The sequence below is a fragment of the Peromyscus eremicus genome, chromosome 2, assembly GCF_949786415.1.
Source record: "Peromyscus eremicus chromosome 2, PerEre_H2_v1, whole genome shotgun sequence".
NCBI classification, from domain to species: domain Eukaryota; kingdom Metazoa; phylum Chordata; class Mammalia; order Rodentia; family Cricetidae; genus Peromyscus; species Peromyscus eremicus.
Genome location: NC_081417.1, coordinates 130,591,201 through 130,611,464, shown reverse-complemented (window position 1 = coordinate 130,611,464; position 20,264 = coordinate 130,591,201). Strand labels below are relative to the sequence as shown.

Below are 20,264 nucleotides of genomic sequence, written 5' to 3'. Positions count from 1 at the left end.
CAGCCCTGCCCTCTTAGGAACGCTAACACAGGGCTCATCAGGACCATGGACAGCGCCGGGCTGCGGGACTCCCTCCTTTCTTTCCCTGCCTTTCTGGTGTCCCGGTCTTGTCAGTAAGATCTGAAGAGCAGAGCTGAGTTCTCCCCACTCCCATCTGTGACATCTGCGTGCAGATGGGGGAACTGCAGCCCACTCCTCTGTTCTTTTCCCAGCTTTTGTATTGATTCTGTCCTTTCCTTTTTCATCCAGTGTCTTCCTGAGCCAGCTAGCATCTGTCTCTAACGCTTTCTCATTTATCATCCCACTCCTTCTCAGCCCTAGTTTTTAAAAATCTTAGGTGTATGCATGCCTGAATATATGAGTTCACCACATGAGTGTAGTTACCTGCAGGTATTAGAAGAGGGATCCTCTAGAACTGGAGTAACAAATGGTTATGAGCCACCATGTGGGTGCTGGTGACTGAACCCAGTCCTCTGCAAGAACAGCAAGTGCTCCTAGCCACTGAACCATTTCTCCACCCGCTCCCAGTCCCATCCTGACTTCTCATCTCTCCTGGAGGATGCAGAAATGAGTGACATGTTTTCAGTCCTTTTATCCCATTACATCATGTTAAGAGCCTTTGTCCCCTCCACTCCACCCCTCAGGACAAAGTAGTGTATTTAAGGTAGGAGAATGTAGGTTGAGGATATAGCTCAGCAGTGGTGCTCGCCTAGCATGTGTGAGGCCCTGGGTTCAGTCCCAAGGAAGTGGGGAGAGAGAATTAATGTGGGGTCTACAGCCCAGTTTCTGAAGTCAGTAGACCTGGTTTTGATGCTGATTATGCCACTGACCTATTGTGTCTTATTAGTTACTTCAAATCTGTTTCCTTATCTATAACATGGGATGATCCTCGCTCCTAAGAATGTAGTGCCTGATGAATTTAGCAAGGGCTCAGCGTTTGATTGACAGCCTGTGAAGATAACAGGTATAGTTATAATTTGACCCTTGGGACAATCCTTCAGCAGACAAGGCAAAGGGCATAGATACATTGATTCCTACAATGCCTGGCAGTAAGTGCCCACCCACAAATATTTAAAACCAAGCAGTGGGCACCGAGTTGGAAATTATGCAGTACAGAGAGACCCAGCTTCTGTTACACAGCAAGACCCTGTCTCAAATTATGGGGTCTGTGAGATGGCTTGGTTAACTAGGAAGCTTGCAGCCCAATCTGAGTTGGATCTTCAAGGACCCCTGCTCTCACTGTATGCACATGTACACACACACACACACACACACACACACACACACACACACACACACACACACACACACACGTTAAAAACAAACTTTATTACACATGAGGTACTTGATATGTCCAACGGAAAGGACGTTCCATAGGGCACCGGCAGGCTGACCTGAGAGTACCCGGGAAGTAGCCTGTGGAACCACAACACCCACAAGGCTTCGCGGCACTTCCGATTGGTCCTGAGTATGAGGTTGGTGATTGGTTCTCTGTGGGCACGCCTCAACCCGGAAGTAATCTCCGCAGGTCCATGTGCAATGGAGAACCGGGAGTTTGGAAGCATAGGACGTGGATCCTAGGTCCCGTGGCCAGGTTGATCCCGAGCCACAAACAAAACTGCTGTGACCTCGAGGACTGTTGAGGGCGCAGCTGCATTTCGCCCCACCCAAGGTGTGCCCCATGGAGTCTACGTTCAGCAGCCCCGCCGAGGAGGCCCTTCAGCGGGAGGCGGGCGTCCCGGGACTGTTCACCCCTCCAGAAGACCTCGACCGAGTGTACGAGCTGGAGCGAGTCACGAAATTTGTCTGCGACTTAGGGTGTCAGCGGGTGAGGGCCAACTTAGAAAGGGAGGGTTGGTTCGCCTCTGGGCATGGATTGAGGGATTGGGATTTGGGATGCTACGTGAGGACTGGTGGGTTGAGGTCGGAGTCCGCCCGCGTCGAACGGACCACCGGACCACCGCCACTCCGTGGGGCGGAGTGTCCCTCTGGAAGTAGGAGCTTTGAAAGTTGAGTGTTTCTTCTGTAGACGCTCTTGGTGGAGGAGTTTAGTTGTTGCTGACGTTATGGTCGTGTTTACAGGTGGCCTTACAGTTCCCTGACCAGTTACTGGGAGATGCCGGAGCAGTGGCTGCACGGCTGGAGGAAGTCACAGGATCTAAGATGTTCATTTTAGGGGACACGGCCTATGGCAGGTATGAACTTGTGCTGGGAGTAAGTGATCAGGTCTGAGGATCCAGGCCCCGTGGGGTTTCCTTGCTGGCAGTGTCTGCCTCCTCCAGTGACTGTGTTTACATAATATGAGATGCTCCTCATGCCAGTTTCCCTCAGTGACAGTGAATTCCTAACATGTTACCATTTCCCCCACTGGCCACATTTCCCATTGATGACAACCCTTTCTGGGTAGGGAACGCCTCTCACCAACACTCTCTCTCCTGCAGCTGCTGTGTGGATGTACTGGGTGCTGAGCAGGCTGGCGCTCAAGCCCTTGTCCACTTTGGTCCTGCCTGCTTGAGCCCCCCTGCCCGCCTGCTGCCTATCACCTTCGTTCTTGGTCAGCGTTCTGTTGCCTTAGAGCTCTGTGCAAAGGCCTTTGAAGCCCAGAACCCAGATCCCACAGCACCGGTGGTACTGCTGAGTGAGCCAGCTTGTGCCCATGCCCTAGGTGAGAGATTATACCTGCGATGGGAGGAGGGGTAGGTCTGTGGTTGCATGCCTTAGTTTACCCCATTAAGCACACTAACCCTGCTTAGCTTAGTTTGTACTTAGGGTCACATTAGTTGCCTGGAGATGAGGCATCTCCTGCTTTGCCAGACTTCAACTCTGATGCCATCTCCTCTTTCAGAGGCTTTGGCCACTCTCCTGCGCCCCAAGTACCAAGATCTGCTCATCTCCAGCCCAGCTCTTCCCCTGCCAGTGGGGTCCCCAAGTTTACAGCCTGAGCCCCTGGAGCGTTTTGGACGACGCTTCCCCCTGAGCCCAGGAAGGTGTCTGGAAGAATATGGTGCCTTCTATGTGGGAGGTTCTCAAGCCAGCTCTGACCCCATCCTCGATCCGGATCTGAGCAGACTGCTCTTGGGGTGGACACCAGGACGACCCTTCATTTCCTGCTGTCCAGACACAGGGCAGACACAAGACCAGGGTGCTCAGGCTGGGCGGCTAAGAGCACGAAGACTGTATCTTGTCGAGAGGGCCAGAGATGCCCGTGTCGTAGGGCTGCTGGCGGGCACATTGGGTGTAGCTCAGCACCGCGAGGCACTGGCACACTTGCGGGAACTCACTGAGGCCGCTGGAAAGCGCAGCTATGTATTGGCCCTGGGGAGGCCCACGCCTGCTAAGCTTGCCAACTTCCCTGAGATGGACATCTTTGTGCTTTTGGCCTGTCCTCTGGGAGCCCTAGCCCCCCAACCTTCAGGTGGCTTCTTGCGGCCTGTATTGACACCATGTGAACTGGAGGCTGCCTGTAACCCTGCCTGGCCACCTCCAGGCCTGGCTCCCCACCTCACACATTATGCAGAGCTGTTGCCCGGTGAGTGGTGGGGCCACATCTCAACTTGAAAGTTGGGGCTCGGAGTCAAGGAGCCAGGATAGCTATCTTTCCTGTCCATTTCAGGCTCTCCCTTCCATGTGCCCCTCCCACCACCTGAGTCCGAGTTGTGGAGCACCCCAGATGTGTCGCTCATTTCTGGGGAACTCCGACCGCCACCTTCTTGGAAGGCATCAAATGGCACTGGGTGTTCTGCCCTAACTCCAAGGCCCCAGCTGGAGCTGGCAGAGAGCAGCCCTGCAGGTAAGCGTGCTAATATCCGCCCCTGCTATCTTCTTGTCCAGGTCCAGCCCACACAGCTTGTTTTCATTCCTTCTACAGCTTCGTTCCTTAGATCCCGGAGCTGGCAGGGGTTGGAGCCCCGCTTGGGCCAGACACCAGTGAAAGAAGCTGTCAGTGGAAGACGGGGTATTGCCATTGCCTATGAGGATGAGGGGAGCAGCTGACACCATCTGTGGCCAGTCACACAGAGACACATCTGCGGCTGCATGCCCCCTGAACCAGCGTCTCGTCCTCTCACACTGATACTTGAAGGAGCCCGGACAGAGGGAATGCAGGTAGCTCCTCCCTGAGGTGCTGTCTAGCCTGCCCTGGCTCTGCCTCAGCACACATCAGTGCAATAAACGCCTGTTTGACTGGTGGAGGGGGAAAAGTTCCAGGGCTTTCCTGGGCCCATCTGTCAGCAGCCTGGGCCTGGGGCTGACCCCAGTTCCTGGTGTGCCCTTGTTCAAGGGCAAGAGTTAGATGATCCAGACCAGGGTTCTTCCACCTCAGCACTGTTGACATTCTGGGCAGAGTAGTTCTGTACTGCAGAGGCTATTCTGTATATGGTGGGATGTTTAGCTTGAGCAGAAGCACCCCCACCCCCAAGCTATGACAACCCAGATTATCTCCAGATGTTGGCAGATATAACTGCTTCTAATTGAGAACCACAGTATTCATTAGACACATGGCTTTTGCCATTTTAAAGTGGATGAAAAACTCAGTTTCTCAGTTACACTGATCACATAAAGCGCTCACATGGCTACATGTGGGACAGTTCTGTCATAGTACAAAGCTCTGTGGGACAGTGCTGGGCTGTGCTGACGCAGACTTTCTCTGGGGGAACCAAAGAAACTGAAATAAACTGAATACTTTTACTCGTTTTTCTTTACTCATCAAACCTCCGTTCTATACAGTTCCGATGGATGGATGGATATGGGAGTTATATTTAACCAGATTCCTGTCCTCAAAGTGTGGTTGGGAAGAAATAGTGACCCCATGGAATAGAATTGTATGTGAAGAAGGGAGCCCCAAGGGCAGCTGGATCTCATAGCAGGCTCCTGAAGGGGACTCAAGAGGCATCCCAGACAGGGGAGTCCTAAACTGGATCTTGTAGAGAAAAAAAATACTGTCAGAATAAAGGGAGTGAAAAGAACACTTGGACCTAAACACAGACCAGTCAACATGGTGGGTGCTTCAACCAAAGTAGAGTTGCTGGGCTGGAGGGGTAGCTTGGTAGAATGCTTACCATAACGTGTAGGCCCTGGGGTTTAATTCTCAGCAATGATTGTGTGTGTGTGTATGTGTGTGTGTGTGTGTGTTTATTGAACTCCAGGCCCTAGGATTTAATTCCCAGCACTGGGGTGTGTTTATTGAATCCCAGCAGAACTTACCTATCGTTGTCCACATTACCCAAGAATCTTATATTGGCACTGTCCAGATCATGTGGTGTCCTGGCTAATGGTAGAGGCGGAGCTGTAAACCGCCATGGGAACCGGGTTAAAGTGAGCACCAGTCATGTATTCTACCATGTCCGGAGGACCCATCTGTATGCCAGGCACTAGACACACAGTGAGTACAACAGAAACCATGGTGCTTCCACCTCCTGGGGAGGATAGACAGACAGACGCAAAACGTAGTCTATCAAGTGGTGATAAGATTATGGGAAAACACAAAGCTGCAAAAGAGGAACAGTTGTTAGAGGGAGAGAGTTGGGAAATTACACAGAGTGGGTAAGGAAGGCCTCTGAAGGTGAGCAAAGACTGGAAGCTAGAGAGTGGGGCACATGAGAAACTAGAAACAGGGTGAACAAATGCTACAGAAACGAGGGAGGGGTATGACTGACCAGGAAAAGCTAGGAAGGTAATCTGGCCGCAGAATGTGTGAGAGGTCTGGGAGCGCAGCAGCTTTGCATACGGTATTTCTGAGTGAAACCGGAACGAAGGGGCATTTAAGCAGGAGAATGGCATGGCCCTGAAAGCACCACCTGGACATCATGGGGGCTCACAGCTGGCACTCCACCCTGCCTCTGGATTGGGAAAGGCACCCTAGAATGACCTCTGATGACCATCCGGTGTTAGCTCGCCAGTGTGAAGGCCATGAAATCCTCCTCCAAGCAGAGGGAACAGTCCAACACCTTCCTAGAACTAAGTAGGACTAGAAAAGACCGGAAGGATCTGCAGTGGTTGGAGATAAACGGCAAGTCCAGTGGGCAGGTTAGGGAACAGGCAGCTCAGGTGGAGAGCCTGTTACCTGGCGAGGAGAGCGCCGGGCGAGACTACAACTACCACAGTGCTCAGCGGCACGACGTCGGCCGCGGCCCGACCGCAGCCAACCAGCCACTGTGCGCGGGGGTCACGTGAGCTGGCGCGTCACATGCGTCGGTCAGGTGGAACTGCGGGGCGGGCCAACAGACTGCGGGGCGGACGGTGGTCTCGGTGTTATCTCAGGTCCCACCGATCCGACCCCTGCCGTCGCTGCTGCCATGACGGGGCTGGCGCTGCTCTACACCGGGATCTTTGTGGCCTTCTGGGCCTGCATGATCGTCGTGGGTGAGCGGGGCTCGGGCTGGCTGAGCTGGCCGGCTGGGGCGGCGGGGGCAGGTGGCAGCCAGAGCCGGCCCAGCGCCGTGCCCTACCGCAACATAGGAGGCCGACCCCGGGCTGTGAGAGCCACACTGGCCCTTCCAGGGTCGTGACTGCCGGCCCCCTCTTGTCCTCGAGCCGCAAACTTGGGCGCCCTGCTTCCTCTTTTCTCTCCTTGCCCTCCCCCTTCACAGCTTGTTGGGTAAACAGCATCTGGGCCGGCGGGATCTGGCGCGGCCTGGACGCAGCGCGTGTTCCCCTCCCCGACCCCCCCCACACACACACACACACGCCCGCCCGTGGAGGGGCTTGGTGTCATTGAGGAAGACGGGTTACCTAGGGAGTGGCAAAGAAAAAAAATGGAGGCCTGGGCGGAGGTGCTGTTTCGCTCCGGGGTTCTTCTTAGATGTGTCGGGCAGTTGGGCAGTGTTTCTCGAGGTTGGGGAATGTGTCTCAGAAGTGCAGCCCCTTACCTCCTTTTCTCATTGCTGCAGGAATCTGCTACACCATTTTTGACCTGGGTTTCCGCTTTGATGTGGCATGGTAAGGGATTCTCCTAGGAGCCCCTCTCTTTCTGGAGTTTGAGCCCTAGCCCAGCTCTTCAGAAACACAGACCTTTGGGAAATAGGAAGTCTATCGATGCAGCATCCACGACTGGTGGGCTGGAGCTGGGTGGGAGCTGAGTTGGTGTGCTCTCCCCAGCCCTGCCCTTTCCTGACCACAGCCGAATCGCTTTCTTCCTTATTCCCACACTAGGTTCCTGACCGAAACTTCTCCCTTCATGTGGTCGAATCTGGGCATTGGCCTAGCGATCTCCCTGTCTGTGGTTGGAGCAGCCTGGTGAGTGTTGGGCTGGTGGGACTAGTGAGTGGGAGGCCCTGAGTCGTGGCCCGTGGTGTCACTGGGTTCTTAATCATCCTGGGGACAGTGACTACTTGGGCTCCTTTCATCCGTTTCTTACCCTTCCTCCAGGGGCATCTATATTACCGGTTCTTCCATCATTGGGGGTGGGGTGAAGGCCCCCAGAATCAAGACCAAGAACTTGGTTAGGTAAGTCTGAGGGCTTTGGGTTGTCAAAACCAGCTGTGATGGGGGTCTGATGACATACTGGCTCCTGACCAGTCTGTCATCGTGAGTCAAGGAAAGTTGGCTGGGGATTTTCTGAAGAAATGGCTGATTTCCTTCTCACCTCTTTTCTCCACCCCACCCCCCACCTTTACCATTACTATTGCCAGCATTATCTTCTGTGAAGCTGTGGCCATCTATGGCATCATCATGGCAATTGTCATTAGCAACATGGCTGAGGTAAGAGAAAAACAGAGGGGAAGGCATCCATCCCAATGGTTTATGCTTTGCCTAAAGATTGGAGGAGAGGGAAGGTAGGTGCATTAGGGGATGGTTTCTGATGGCCTGTCCTCCTCAGCCTTTCAGTGCTACTGACCCCAAGGCCATTGGCCATCGAAACTACCATGCAGGTGAGTGGGTAGCAAAAAGCTTGGTCTTGCCAGGCATGGTGGTATGGGTCTTTTATCCCATGACTGGGAGGCAGTGGCAGGCAGAGTTAAGAAGCCAGCCAGCACTACATAACTGCGTAGTGAGACATCCCCACACCCTCATCTACACACTCGCTTCGAGCTCCGACTTCCCAGCCTCAGACTCTTAGATTCTCAGCTGCTTTACGGAGTTAGGGTGGGATGGCCCATCAGCCCGTGGGGCGGCATCTCCTGTGCTTGTCTTGGCCTCACTCCAGCTGCCTTTTATCCTCCAGGCTACTCCATGTTTGGGGCTGGCCTCACAGTCGGGCTTTCCAACCTGTTCTGTGGAGTCTGCGTGGGCATCGTGGGCAGTGGGGCCGCCCTAGCTGATGCACAGAACCCCAGCCTCTTCGTAAAGATTCTCATCGTGGAGATCTTTGGCAGTGCCATTGGCCTTTTTGGGGTCATCGTCGCAATCCTTCAGGTGCTGAATTCCCCCTGGGAACTGTGGTCTCTTTGTCCTTGTCCCCAGCCCTACTCTGCTTCGAGAGCAATAGAAGCCCCTTCCTCCTCCACCTGTAACTGTGGAACCCTTCCATCTCCTGGTTCCCCCTGTGTCGCTTTGTGTTTATCTCTCCTTTAGCCCCTCTATTTCCATCCTTTCCCTCCCTGCTGCCGCCTCTGGAAATGTCTTCTTTGTGATAAAGCCTGGGGTGGGTTATCTGTGACAGTCTCGACTTGATAGGCACTTGGGTCTATGTACGTGACATGCCTGTCAGTAGACTGGCATGTCTGAACTCTATTTTGTCAGTGTGTGGGTTTGTGACTAAAAGACCAGCCTGAAGGTCTAAACATGACTGGGTTGACTCTTGGGGACACTGGCACTGTCCATGCCTGTCTGTCATAGTGTGTCTGTCCTTGTATGGTCATCCATCTGTGGTCTGTCTATCCACCCACTGTCTTGCTGGTTCTGATCTTATCACTGCCGCTGCCTGATCTGTCCTGTTCTTCTTTTGCAGACCTCCAGAGTGAAGATGGGTGACTAGATGATCTGTACGAGTGGGGCCGTGCCTCACTGTTATTTATTGCTGGTTTTCCTGGGACGGCTGGAGCTGTGTCCCTTAGCCTTTCCTGGGCTTGTGTTCAGGGCCCTCCTGCACTCACCTCTTGCTGCCTGTTGACTTTGAAGGCACTGCAGTCCAGACTGAACCCCAGTGTTTTGGGGGGTGGGCTGCTGATGGTGACTGTGTACAGCTGTGCACCTGTGTCCTCTACCCCCCATCCAGCCCATCTTCCTAGTGTTTGTGAAATAAACTTGTTATTTGTCCCGGTCATTGAGGCTTCTGTTGGCCCTTTGCGACACCTTTCACAGAGGAAGGGTAGGGCCTGTGCGCTCACATCAACCTCTTGCTTTCTATCTCTGTACACACCATCTCTGCTCTGGACAGTGCTAGCCCCTGGGTGGTGAGGGCAGGGTGTTAGGCTGACTATAGCAGGGAGCCTCTTCCTTGAAAAGTCTGAGCTCTAGGATCTTCCTAGCCCTATGCCCTTGGACCCTTATGCACTGGACCCAAACTAACTAGCTAATTAGTTCACCTTTCAGGCTTCGAACTCCTGAGACTCCCTACAGCTTGTCTTCCTGGAGCCCAATTTTTTGCTTCTCTTTATAGTCCTGTATGAACACCTAAACTCTTCCAGAAACCTCTTGTCTGGTCTCAATTCCTGGGGCCCTGTTCAACTCCGCCCATACCTATCCAATTCTAGACTGTTTCCTAATCTTACCCAACCTGCTCCTACCCCAGAAGTCATTTTTAGTCAACACCTTTAAGGGTCTTACCCAGCAGGCAGCCCTGGTTGGCTGACCTTGAATCCTGCGCCCACAAAAGAGTTGGCAAGGCCCTAACCCCGTGTCTGAGTCGCCCACTATCGAGACCCCGTCCCAGCGAGCTGAGGGACCTAGCCAGCAGGCTGCGCACTATCGAGACCCCGTCCCAGCGAGCTGAGGGACCTAGCCAGCAGGCTGCGCACTATCGAGACCCCGTCCCAGCGAGCTGAGGGACCTAGCCAGCCGGCTCCTGACCTCTTTCCATCCCTAAGGCAAGCTGGTGGAGGAACCTGACTGATTCCCGCGCCTCTCCTGGGTCTCGGGCATCCGCATCAACGTCTCCCCGCTGGTTGGGCCGCGCAGGGCCAACAGCAGGGGCGGGCGGTGGAGCGGCGCGCGGCGCGTGCGGGAGCGCTGGAGGCGGGGGCCGCGGGGGCGCGCGCGCGGGCGCGCGGGCCTGGCCTGCCCCTCCGAGGAGCCGTAGCGCGGGAGGGAGGCGGCAGCGCAGTGGTCCGTCGGTCCGCCGGTCCGCGGGTCTGCCCGGCCCCGCCCTGCCTCCCGGGGCGGCTCGGCTCCATGGCCCGCGGCGGCGGCGGCGGCAGCGGCGGCGGCGGGAGGTGGCCCAGGGGCCGCGGGGACCGCTGACCGGGCGGTGGGGCCGGGCCATGGGGGACGGAGCCGTCTGCAGCTGCCGGAGCCAGTATCCCTACCCGAGCTGGAGCGGCGCCCCCTGCTGAGCCCCGAGCGCTGGGTGAGAGGAGGAGGGCGCGCGCAGCCCCCAGCCCGGGGCCCCGACATTCCAGACCCAGCCCCGCTAAGGGGCCGCCCGCGCGCCGCCCCAGATCCCAGCCCAGGACCTGGTGAGCGAGGCGCCGGCGCTGCCCCTGGCCTGGCTGCACCCCACCCTACCCCCATCCCGCTAGCCTCCCGGGCTCCTGCGTCCGCCCCCAGCCGGCCTCCCTCATTGTCCTCGATCGCCCCGGCCTTGTGTCTGGCGGAGGCGCTCGGGCCCCCGGCCCCACAGCCACATCCCCCACTGCATGCACCCCTCCCCGGGGCTCCACACCCACCTGTCCTCTGCTGCCTCCCCCGTCCCGGGGTGCCACGTGTTCAGCCTCCCAGCCCCGCCCAGACGCACCCCTCAGACTGGTGGCTAGCCTGATCCAGAGCCCCTGCCCTGGAGGGAGAGGTGGGAATACTTGCACGTGGGTCTGGGTGTATGGCTAAGCTTGTATAAGTCCGGGAGCCGCGGTTTGTTGATGTATGTGGCTTGTATGTTACTGTCACCCCAAGTGTGTCTGGCTCTATATGTAGGTCTCTGTGTGTCCCTTGAGTGTGGGTGCCTACTGCTGGTACTAAAGCTGTCTGTGATTCTGTGTATGTTTGAGATATTCTGCTCTCAGGAGCAGAAGTGTTTGTTGACCTTTTGGAACTACAGCGGTGCTCTGACCCAAGCAAGACAGACAGGCACGACCACCACCACCACCACCACCTCCACCCCCACCCCCGTCCACCTCTGCCATCCTAAGAACTTTACTCCTCCAGGGCCCAAGCATACTCCATTTCAGAAACGAGAACTAACTTTGCTGATGAGGCTCCAGAGCCAGCCTAAGATCTTAGGTGAGGGCTGTCTCTCACTAGCCCTGCACTATACTTCACCCCTTGTTCCAATTGGAAGGATCCTTTGAAACTTCCTCCCCATTTTGGGACCCCTGAATGCTGAATGCCCCTTCTCAGCCTGGTCCCATTTGGTCAGGCCTTCTTACTGTTGGGACCTGAATGCCCAAACCTGCCTAGGTCTGAATGACTTCCCATCAGGACCCCTTGCAAGGACTAAATGAAATCATTGTGTGAAGTATTCCTATGTGATAGGCACTCAGTAACCGATCATTCCCTAAACTATGTGTCCTGGGTTGAGAATTCTATCCTGTGAGGTATCTGGTCTCTGGGGCACAGATGGAGCCTGTAGATAAAAGTGGTTCGGTGCTGAGATGCAATCCTGTGTAATCAAGTTCACCTGTCCACACTGATGTGAGTATGCGTGTATGGAGTTGTACAGTGAGGGTTTGTGTGTCTGTATGGGTGGCTTAGTGCTGGGGTGTGTCTAGGATAGCAGACACTGAGTCGCCAGGGACCGTTGTGTACAAACAAATTCATGAGCTTCAAGGTATGTGAAAGGTAAGTGAGAATAGGGGTCTGTGAATGAGCAGCCGAGTAGGAAGCCGGTGGGTGGCATTACCTGTCCTGCCCTGACCTGTGGGATCTGTTTCTCTCCCCCTGTTCAGGCTGGCAGCCAGATGCTTGGGCCCACTGGGCAGGCCATTGGCCACCTGCGGGATGAGCAGACTGCTGGGGGGGACGCTGGAGCGGGTCTGCAAGGCTGTGCTCCTCCTCTGCCTGCTGCACTTCCTTGTGGCTGTCATCCTCTACTTTGACGTCTACGCCCAGCACCTGGCCTTTTTCAGCCGCTTCAGTACCCGAAGCCCAGCCCATGCCCTCTACCCTGCAGCCAGCAGCAGCACCAACTGCTCTCGGCCCAATGCCACTGCCGCTAGCTCTGGGCTTCCTGAAGTGCCCAGTGCCCGGCCTGGCCCCACAGCTCCAGCCATCCCACCCTGTCCTGACGTGCCACCTGGTCTTGGTGAGCCTGTAGAGTAGGGCCTACCTGTTGTCGGGGTGGGAAGAGGATCCTACCAGTGTGACTAGGGACTGGAGTGCTGGACCATGGGGGCACCGAGGCTCCAGAGCTATTGAAAGAGGGCTGTTCCTGGGACTCTGTTGCCCACTCCCAGGTGGCTAGTGTCCCTGGATTCTGGCAAAGGCCCTGACTCTTGACACTGTCCTGCCTGCAGTGGGCCGAGTGGTCATCGAGTTCACCTCACCCATGCCTCTGGAGCGGGTGCAGAGGGAGAACCCAGGCGTGCTCCTGGGAGGCCGCTATACACCACCCGACTGCACCCCAGCCCAAACGGTGGCAGTCATCATCCCCTTTAGACACCGGGAGCACCACCTACGCTATTGGCTCCACTATCTGCACCCCATGTTGAGGCGGCAGCGGCTGCGCTACGGGATCTATGTCATCAACCAGGTGCGTGGTCTGTGGTCCCTGGCTGAGCACTAGCCATCAAGGAATGCACATGTACCTGCGGATGTGTGCCTGCTCAGGGATATGGGGGGCCCGTGTGCCTGTTGGTGCACACATAAGGCTGGAGAAATCTGTGGGTCCTTGCCTGTTCATGGTTGTGTGAGTCTACGTGGATATGGGGGGGGGGCGGGTACACGTCTGTCAGTGAACACAGGAAGGTTACGTGTGTGGAAGGGAATATGAGCATATAAATGTTGGCATGTGCTCTTGTGTGTACAGTGTTTTGGGATGTCACTGTAAAACAGTAGAGAGAAAAGAGATGTCAGAACAAAGGTGGTAGAGGCCTAGTGTGCACCAACTAGGAAGCAATGTCAAGGGCCTTGAAGAGAAGGAGAGTTAGACCCTGAAAAATACATGAAGTCTGAAACATTAAGTACAGCGTCTTAGCTCTGGCTAGAAGTGGCGTTGGTCTCAGAGAGGCCCTGATAAGGAGGAAAGTCTATGGTTGGAATTGGAGTAAGTGCGGTGGGAACCCAGAGGCCTGGTTCAGCCCTACAGTTGTCAGAGAACAGTCAGTAGCAGGGGGAGGTGACCCTTCTGGGGGGGGGGGGGCCTGGAAGACCAGGGCTTAGCAAGAGAACTGATCTCTTGCCCTTAGGAACTGAGCTGAGGGGTGGAGTTCAGCATACAGGCTGGGTAGCAACGGTTAGCTGGAGGAATAGTTAGTTGGGGAGGCCACATCGAGAAGAGCTTGAGAGGTATGTTTGGCAGTGAAGTCTAGCCTGAACTGGTGGGGCACCATTGTTTGAAGTGGGAGTAACCTGTGGATGTGGCCATGATTGTGTGTGGAGAAAGGAGGGAGGGATGCCCAGAGGCAGTGTGACCAATTAGGAAGAGATTACCATAGCCAAAAAAGAGTCCTTGGTGAATGTGCTTATGGGCGGGGCAGTTTATGGGGTAAAGGGAGACGGTAAAAGTGGAGAGAAAAGAGATGTCCAAACAAAGCAAGGGTTTTAGTCTTGGTGTCTGCTCTGTTCATAGCTACACCTGTGAGTGGGATGGGAGAACATAGGAGCCAGGCCACATCTGGAGGAGAGTGTCTGGGGATGCTGCCTTGCCTGGAGTGTTGAGAGCCTGGGGAAGTAGAGGAGGGGCATTCTGCAGACAGACTGTAAGTCTAGACCTAGGAGGAAGGTCTGTGATGAAGACGGGGATATGGAAACACTAGTATGTAGACATTTTTGTTTGTTTTGTTTTTTGCTTGTCCTGGAACTCGCTCTGTAGACCAGGCTCCCGAGTCCTGGCATGGGAGCCCAGACTGCCCAGCTCATTTTTTTCTTTATTGTGTTTATTGAGTGTATATACACACTCAAGCCATGGCACCCATGTGGAGATCAGAGGACAACGTTGTGGGTTAGTTCTTCCCTTCCCCCCTTTACATGGGTTTTGGGTTTGAGGTTCCGTGGATCAAATTCAGATGTCAGGTTTGTGCAGCAGATGGTTTACCAACTGAGCTACCCCACCAGCCCATAATGTAGAGATGGGTTAGTTTTATTTAGTGTGTGTGTGTGTGTGTGTGAATAACCAACCGTAGAACACTTGGGAAGGTTGGAGGATAACTTGTGAAGTGCTGGGGATCAAACCCAGGTCGTCAGGCTTATTCAGGAATTACTGTACTGCTGAGCCATCTCACCAGCTAGAAGGTTCTTCAAACCTACAGAGCATGGAGAGTTGGGGATGGGCAGGGCATCATTGAAGGGTTAGATGGGGAAAGGAAAGCAGCGGCAGAGGCCCAGAAGATGGACCGGAGAGTGTCAGGAGAGCCTGGAGAGGGATCTCCTGGAAGCCCAGCAGCCAGTAGCAGGAAGGAAGTGTAGCAGCTGTGTGAGTGCTGCGGGGGAGTGTCAGGGATGTGGACCGAGTGCGTCCAGTGGATTTAGCAACAAGGTGGGCCCAGTGAGAGCCATTTCAGGGGCATGGTGGGGGCGGGAGCAGATTGCAGTGGGTTGAAGAAGGAATCAGATTTGACAAAATAACTAATTGGAGACAACTCTTAAAAGAAAGAAAATCTCGGCTGAGACGGGAAAGCAAAAGGTAGGGGGATGGCGGGAGGGAAGTTGGTTTTGTTTTTTTTTCTCTAGAGAGAAAACTGAGCGTGTTTATGGGCCGTGTGGGAAAGACCAAGGGCTCCTGGCTGGAGAGAGAGAGACTGGAAGAACACTGAGGGGTTGGGAGAAAACAGCCAATCCCTCTAAGGGCTGGTAGAGGAGAAGGTGTGGGGAAGGAGAGGAAGGCAGTGAGCGGGTGTCCTGGTCAGGTCAGTGTTCCAGGAGCAGCTCCTGCCTATCAGGTTTGGCCAGGGCCGGGAGAGGCCACTGTTTCTCCTTTCCTGGTGAGGCACCCACTCACAGACTCCAGCTCCAGAGGCTTCTGTCTTCGGTATGGGTTGTAGCAGATGCCCGGAGGGGGGGGGGGGGTTCTTGTCAGATCCACCCCTCTCTGTCCAGAGTCGCCTGGGCCTGTATGGCCAAAAGCCCGGCAGTCCTGTTTCTTTGGATCCCCAGCTCACAGAATTGTGACTGCCTATATATAGCCTGTTGCTTGTCTCTTTTGAGGTGGGAGAGGAACACAGGATCATCCAGCACAGTCCTGTGTTGTTTCAGGCTGCCCAGGGAATTGGAAGTGGGTTGAAATGGGCCAGAGGAGCTACTCCAGTGCTGGTCACTTAGGGCATTCATTATTTGTGTCATGTCGTGACTGTAGGCTCAGTAGGGAGGTAGACCGGGGCTACTCATCTGCAGACTCTCCTCCGGCACATAGGAGGCTCATGTGGCACAAAGAAAGTCACGGGGCATGTTTGAATGGACGAGGCAAACACTCTGTAGTGGTTCAGTAGACCCCAATATAAACGGGGCCTGGAGGTTTGCTCAGAAGTCGGCCTTTGCAGGCATGAGTTTGACTACTAGAGCATTGCATTCTAGATAGGGGCACTGCTAACCACCTCCAGTGCCCGGTAACAAAAAGTCCACCATGTTCTGTGGTGCCTAAGGAATATAATATGGTTGGGCCATAGAATCTGACAATACCAAATTGGAGACTGGAGCCAAACTGTAAAGGGTCTCTGAATGGGAAATCAACCTGAGACTCTGGGGAGTTGTGGGAGTCGGGGACAATGCTGGAAACGCAGATGGCAGGTACTTGCTGGTTACGGTCCCAGAGCTGATCTGTGCCCATCCACCCACCCACCAGCATGGTGAGGAGACCTTCAACCGGGCCAAGCTGCTCAACGTAGGCTTCCTAGAGGCGCTCAAGGAGGACGCTACCTATGACTGCTTCATCTTCAGTGATGTGGACCTGGTCCCTATGGATGACCGCAATCTGTATCGTTGTGGTGACCAGCCCCGCCACTTTGCCATCGCCATGGACAAGTTTGGCTTCCGGTGAGACTTACTTAGTGAAGAGTCGGACTTACCCACCCCTACTTCACCCAGACCCATAGTTCCAGCTTCAGTGTCTTCCTAGCCTCTGGCCCTTGGCTCGGATCCTTCTGTGAAATGTCGCTCTTCCCTGGGTCTTAGGTACACATTCTCCCCACGCACCATCTGTGATCATGCATCTTGAGTCTCCTCGTGACCCTAACACCTGCTCTCCTGTGTCATAGGCTGCCCTACGCGAGCTACTTCGGAGGTGTGTCAGGCCTGAGTAAGGCCCAGTTTCTGAGGATCAACGGCTTTCCCAACGAGTACTGGGGCTGGGGCGGTGAAGATGACGACATCTTCAACCGGTAAGTAGAGGTGGGGCCGAGAGCAGGCTGGGTCAGGGAACGAGGAGTCACAGACTGGGTGGGGCTCCTCACCTGCCCTGGTGCCTGTTCAGTCTGCCTGTCGCCCGTCCTAGGATCTCTCTGACTGGGATGAAGATCTCGCGCCCAGATGTCCGGATAGGCCGCTACCGCATGATCAAGCACGACCGGGACAAACATAACGAGCCCAACCCTCAGAGGTGACCCCAGCACCCCTGACCCCAGGTGCCCCTGATCCCTTGCTCCCTAGAGGTAACTTCCCACTATCCCAAATGCCTTTCATCTCTGACCCCATAGAGGAGGCCTCTGAGCATCCTTGGCTCATGAGAAATGCCTTTTAGAGGCAGCTGATCCCTAGAAATGACCCTAATGCTCCTGACCCTTAACCTCTAAAGGTGACTCCCAGCACCCCTGGGTTGGTTCCTAGAGGTGACTAGAATTTAAATTCCAGCTTGGGTTGTCATTGCATAGACTGCATTTCCATTAGTGCCCTCAAGTACCCCACTTATGTACCTTGGATGACCCCTACTTATACTGGCCTTGTCAAAGCAGATAAGATGACAGGTAGTGGGTTCTGGCCATGGATCCTAGGAACTCAACAAAGGTGCGTCGAGCAGAGGAAGTACGCGGAGGGAGAGTTAGACAGTGTCAACCACTCAGAGCAGCCAACTCCTTTTAGGGTTGAGATACCACATTGGATGTTTGTGGCTGGCTGGGAAAGGTCTGATAGGCATGTGAAATACAAGCAAAGACTCCTTGAGCTTCCTAGGTCTTTGAGTGGTGCCAAGCCTTCTGGAGTCACACCCAATCCCTGTCCTGCTCTCCTTTATGAGGCTCACACTAGGCAAGGAAAATAGTTATGCCATAGGTCATAGAAGCCAGCCGCTTTCCTGGCAGAGAAAGGAGTGAGGTAGTGGGAACATAAATTGGGTCTTGAAAAATTACTTATTCACTGGAATTTGCCTCACATTCCCTTGGGCATATATTCACCAGTGCTGTATTGCCTGGCTGATGGAATAGGCCAGAGGATGTAGGGACTTGTCTTCGTAAGAGCCAGAATGAGCATATATGCATATACGGAAACCTTAAAGCTATTTGGTTCTTAGACAGCGAAGGCTGGGAGCCACAGTAGGGACATCAGTGCTGTGTAGTTGAGTACGAGGAGAGTTTTAACTTTTTTCCCAGAGGGCCCTGAGAATCCTGGTAAGTCCCTGAACAGGGATAGACACCGTTTAATTTGTTTAGAAGACTTACTTTCTGAGCTCAAGGAAGGTGAAGGAATGGCCTAGCTGCTGGGTAGACCTAGGGAGAATTAACCAGGCCTGAATTCATGAAAGGAATTTATAAAACTGAAGGGGACATGGCAGAAGAAGGACCATTGGGACTTCTGTGTCCCCTGACTTTTCTGCTCTAAACTCAGACTGTAGGAATGGAGAGACAGATTGTGGGCTGACAGGGCTGGAATTTGGTAGAAGCATGAGACCCCCAGGAGTCCAGGGAGCCAATGGAAAAGCATGTGGTTTAGATGAAACCATGGTCAGCAAGGAAGGGATGACAGGCAGATAAATGCCAGGAGCCTTGGTCTCATTGTAGAATTAGCTGGTCATCAATTAGTGATGCCTGCTTGGGTGTAGATTATGTCTAGACAGCATGAAATTTCTGGGCTAAGGAATTCTGGATGGTGGTTCTAATATGCTTTGCCTTAATTTAAGAGTTCTCCAGGATTCTTTCCTCCACCCTCCATGTTCAAATCATCAGCAAAGCATGTCAGTACCACCCCCAAAGCATCTGAGCCCATCTGCTTATCTCCTTCTCCCCCTTTACCTTAGTCTGGTCTCTGTGATCTTGCCCTGACAGCTGCGAGGTTTTCCTGCCTCCTCCTTGCCCTTCCATAGTCCATCCTACATTTCTGCCGAAACTGGGTTAAGAATCCCGTGGTGTCTTCTTGCTACAGAATATGAAGTGCTTATTATGACTTAGAGAGTCCTGCCCATACACGCTCTAACCGACAAGCTAGTCTTAATCTGTTTTCCCTTTGTTGTGTGCTCTGACCTCTGCATAAAATGCTCTTCCCTCTGCCTTCAGCTTAGTGTTACGTACTTCTCCCAAGATACTGCTCACCTTGTACCCTTAGCGCTCTGTTGTTTCCTTGGCCTAGTGTCTTTCTCCCTTAGTGAGGCAAACTTGCTGTGAGCAAAAGGACCTTGCATGTCCTGTTCATGGCTGTGTCCCTGAACCCAGAGCGCAGTCTGGCGTAGAGAGGAGCCGATGTAGAAGGAGTTACTAATGGAAGAGAAACAGAGATGGCAGGGGTCAGGAGAGTAAAGATGACATGTCTCACAGGGGATATATATTACAGTGGAGGGACATGGGGAATGCCTCAAATATTACAGTCAAGCCAGCAAGATAGCTCAGTGAGTAAAGGTGCTTCCTAGGTAAGCCCGGAGTCCTGGGTTCAATCCTCAGGACCATGTAAAGGGGGAAGGAAAGGCCCGAGTTCACATAATTGTCCTTTGACCTCTACACACATGCCCCCGTAATAATAAAAATTATATATATATGATCAAGGTCTGAATGGAGACCTGTGAGAATATTGTAGTTATGCTTTCTGACCAAAGGGAGTGAGGTCTTTTGAGAGAAGATGTAAGGGCAATGGGCTTCTGTCTCTAAAGGGGGAGAATGGCCTGTGCCTTTACCCCAGAGATTCAAGATGGAGCAGACTGTTAGCCCTGATCTGAACTCATTTCCCTTTCTAGGTTTAGTAAGATTCAGAACACAAAGATGAGCATGAAGTGGGACGGCATTGGATCAGTGCGGTACCGAGTCTTGGAAGTGTCTCGGCAACCACTCTTCACCAACATCACAGTGGACATCGGACGGCCCATGTCCTGGTTCAATCAAGGCTGACACTGACCGACAAAGGCCCTCCATGCCCTTCTGATGTGGAGGGTTGCCTGCCAGAGGACTGACCTACAGCCTGTCTGACAGCTGCTGGGGGGAGCATCCCCCAAGACTGAGACTGTGAGCTGTTTTCTGAAGGTCTTAATAGACAGCCAGCTGCACCTAGAAGTTTCAGAACCCACTTTGAGGGGCTTCTGGGCAAGCCCCTCTTAATGGCCCTCTCTGAGGTCAATCCTTCTTCCTGCCCTACTTCCCCCAGCCCAAACCTCCTCACTGTTAGGGTTGGGCCAGCCCCTGCACTGCCTCGCGGAGTGGCCTGGGCTAGGTCACTCCACCTCTGTGCCTCAGTTTCCCACCCCCCTTGAGTCCCCTAGGGCCTGGAAAGGTGGGAGGATTTGACTAGGGGGCAGCATTTCTTCCAGGGGGAGTTCTCAGATCTGGGTATCCCTCATGCTTCCAGGGGAGGGGAACCTTTTTCCTTCAACATGGTAGGGGGCAAGCTTTGGTAAGCCACCTACTGAGGAGTGCCCCCAGGAGGGGGCCAGAAGGGGTGCTGCGTTTCCTGGGATCATGGGGTTGGCCTTTGCATGGGGGACAGGTGGGGCTTGGATCAGTCAATGGTTCTGGCCTCCCTGCCTTAGAGAGGAGGCAGAAGCCCCAGGGCCTGCTCAATGTTTATATGTTGCACAGAAACTTGTGTGGGTGCTTTAGTAAAAAACGTTAATGGAGCAGCTCTGTGTCTGTTTGCGAATGGGATCTGGCTCGCCGAAGCCAGTTTGTGTT

At 54.1% G+C, this 20,264-nt stretch overlaps 3 protein-coding genes across 5 annotated transcripts; all 3 read left to right on the top strand.

Moving 5' to 3' along the window:
- Positions 1-1,523: 1,523 nt before the first annotated feature.
- Dph2 (diphthamide biosynthesis 2) lies at positions 1,524-4,585 on the top strand. Its single transcript, XM_059256062.1, has 6 exons — positions 1,524-1,828; positions 2,083-2,195; positions 2,442-2,665; positions 2,846-3,529; positions 3,614-3,790; positions 3,869-4,585. The coding sequence occupies exons 1-6, from the start codon at positions 1,682-1,684 to the stop codon at positions 3,991-3,993; spliced, it is 1,470 nt and encodes a 489-aa protein (XP_059112045.1). The 5' UTR covers positions 1,524-1,681; the 3' UTR covers positions 3,994-4,585.
- Positions 4,586-6,162: 1,577 nt separating this feature from the next.
- Atp6v0b (ATPase H+ transporting V0 subunit b) lies at positions 6,163-9,202 on the top strand. The gene is made up of 8 exons (XM_059254841.1): positions 6,163-6,360; positions 6,888-6,936; positions 7,150-7,233; positions 7,366-7,443; positions 7,629-7,698; positions 7,817-7,868; positions 8,162-8,352; positions 8,888-9,202. The coding sequence occupies exons 1-8, from the start codon at positions 6,294-6,296 to the stop codon at positions 8,912-8,914; spliced, it is 618 nt and encodes a 205-aa protein (XP_059110824.1). The 5' UTR covers positions 6,163-6,293; the 3' UTR covers positions 8,915-9,202.
- Positions 9,203-10,360: 1,158 nt separating this feature from the next.
- B4galt2 (beta-1,4-galactosyltransferase 2) lies at positions 10,361-20,212 on the top strand. 3 transcript variants are annotated; one of them, XM_059254837.1, is made up of 7 exons: positions 10,361-10,444; positions 11,979-12,334; positions 12,546-12,781; positions 16,028-16,218; positions 16,440-16,562; positions 16,676-16,780; positions 19,337-20,212. In XM_059254837.1, the coding sequence occupies exons 2-7, from the start codon at positions 12,031-12,033 to the stop codon at positions 19,485-19,487; spliced, it is 1,110 nt and encodes a 369-aa protein (XP_059110820.1). In that variant the 5' UTR covers positions 10,361-10,444; positions 11,979-12,030; the 3' UTR covers positions 19,488-20,212. The 3 variants fall into 3 exon arrangements, with proteins under 3 accessions (XP_059110820.1, XP_059110821.1, XP_059110819.1); XM_059254838.1 differs by lacking the exon at positions 10,361-10,444 and adding an exon at positions 10,502-11,724 and having other exon boundaries at positions 16,676-16,832; positions 19,337-19,447; XM_059254836.1 differs by lacking the exon at positions 10,361-10,444 and adding an exon at positions 10,517-11,724.
- Positions 20,213-20,264: the final 52 nt, after the last annotated feature.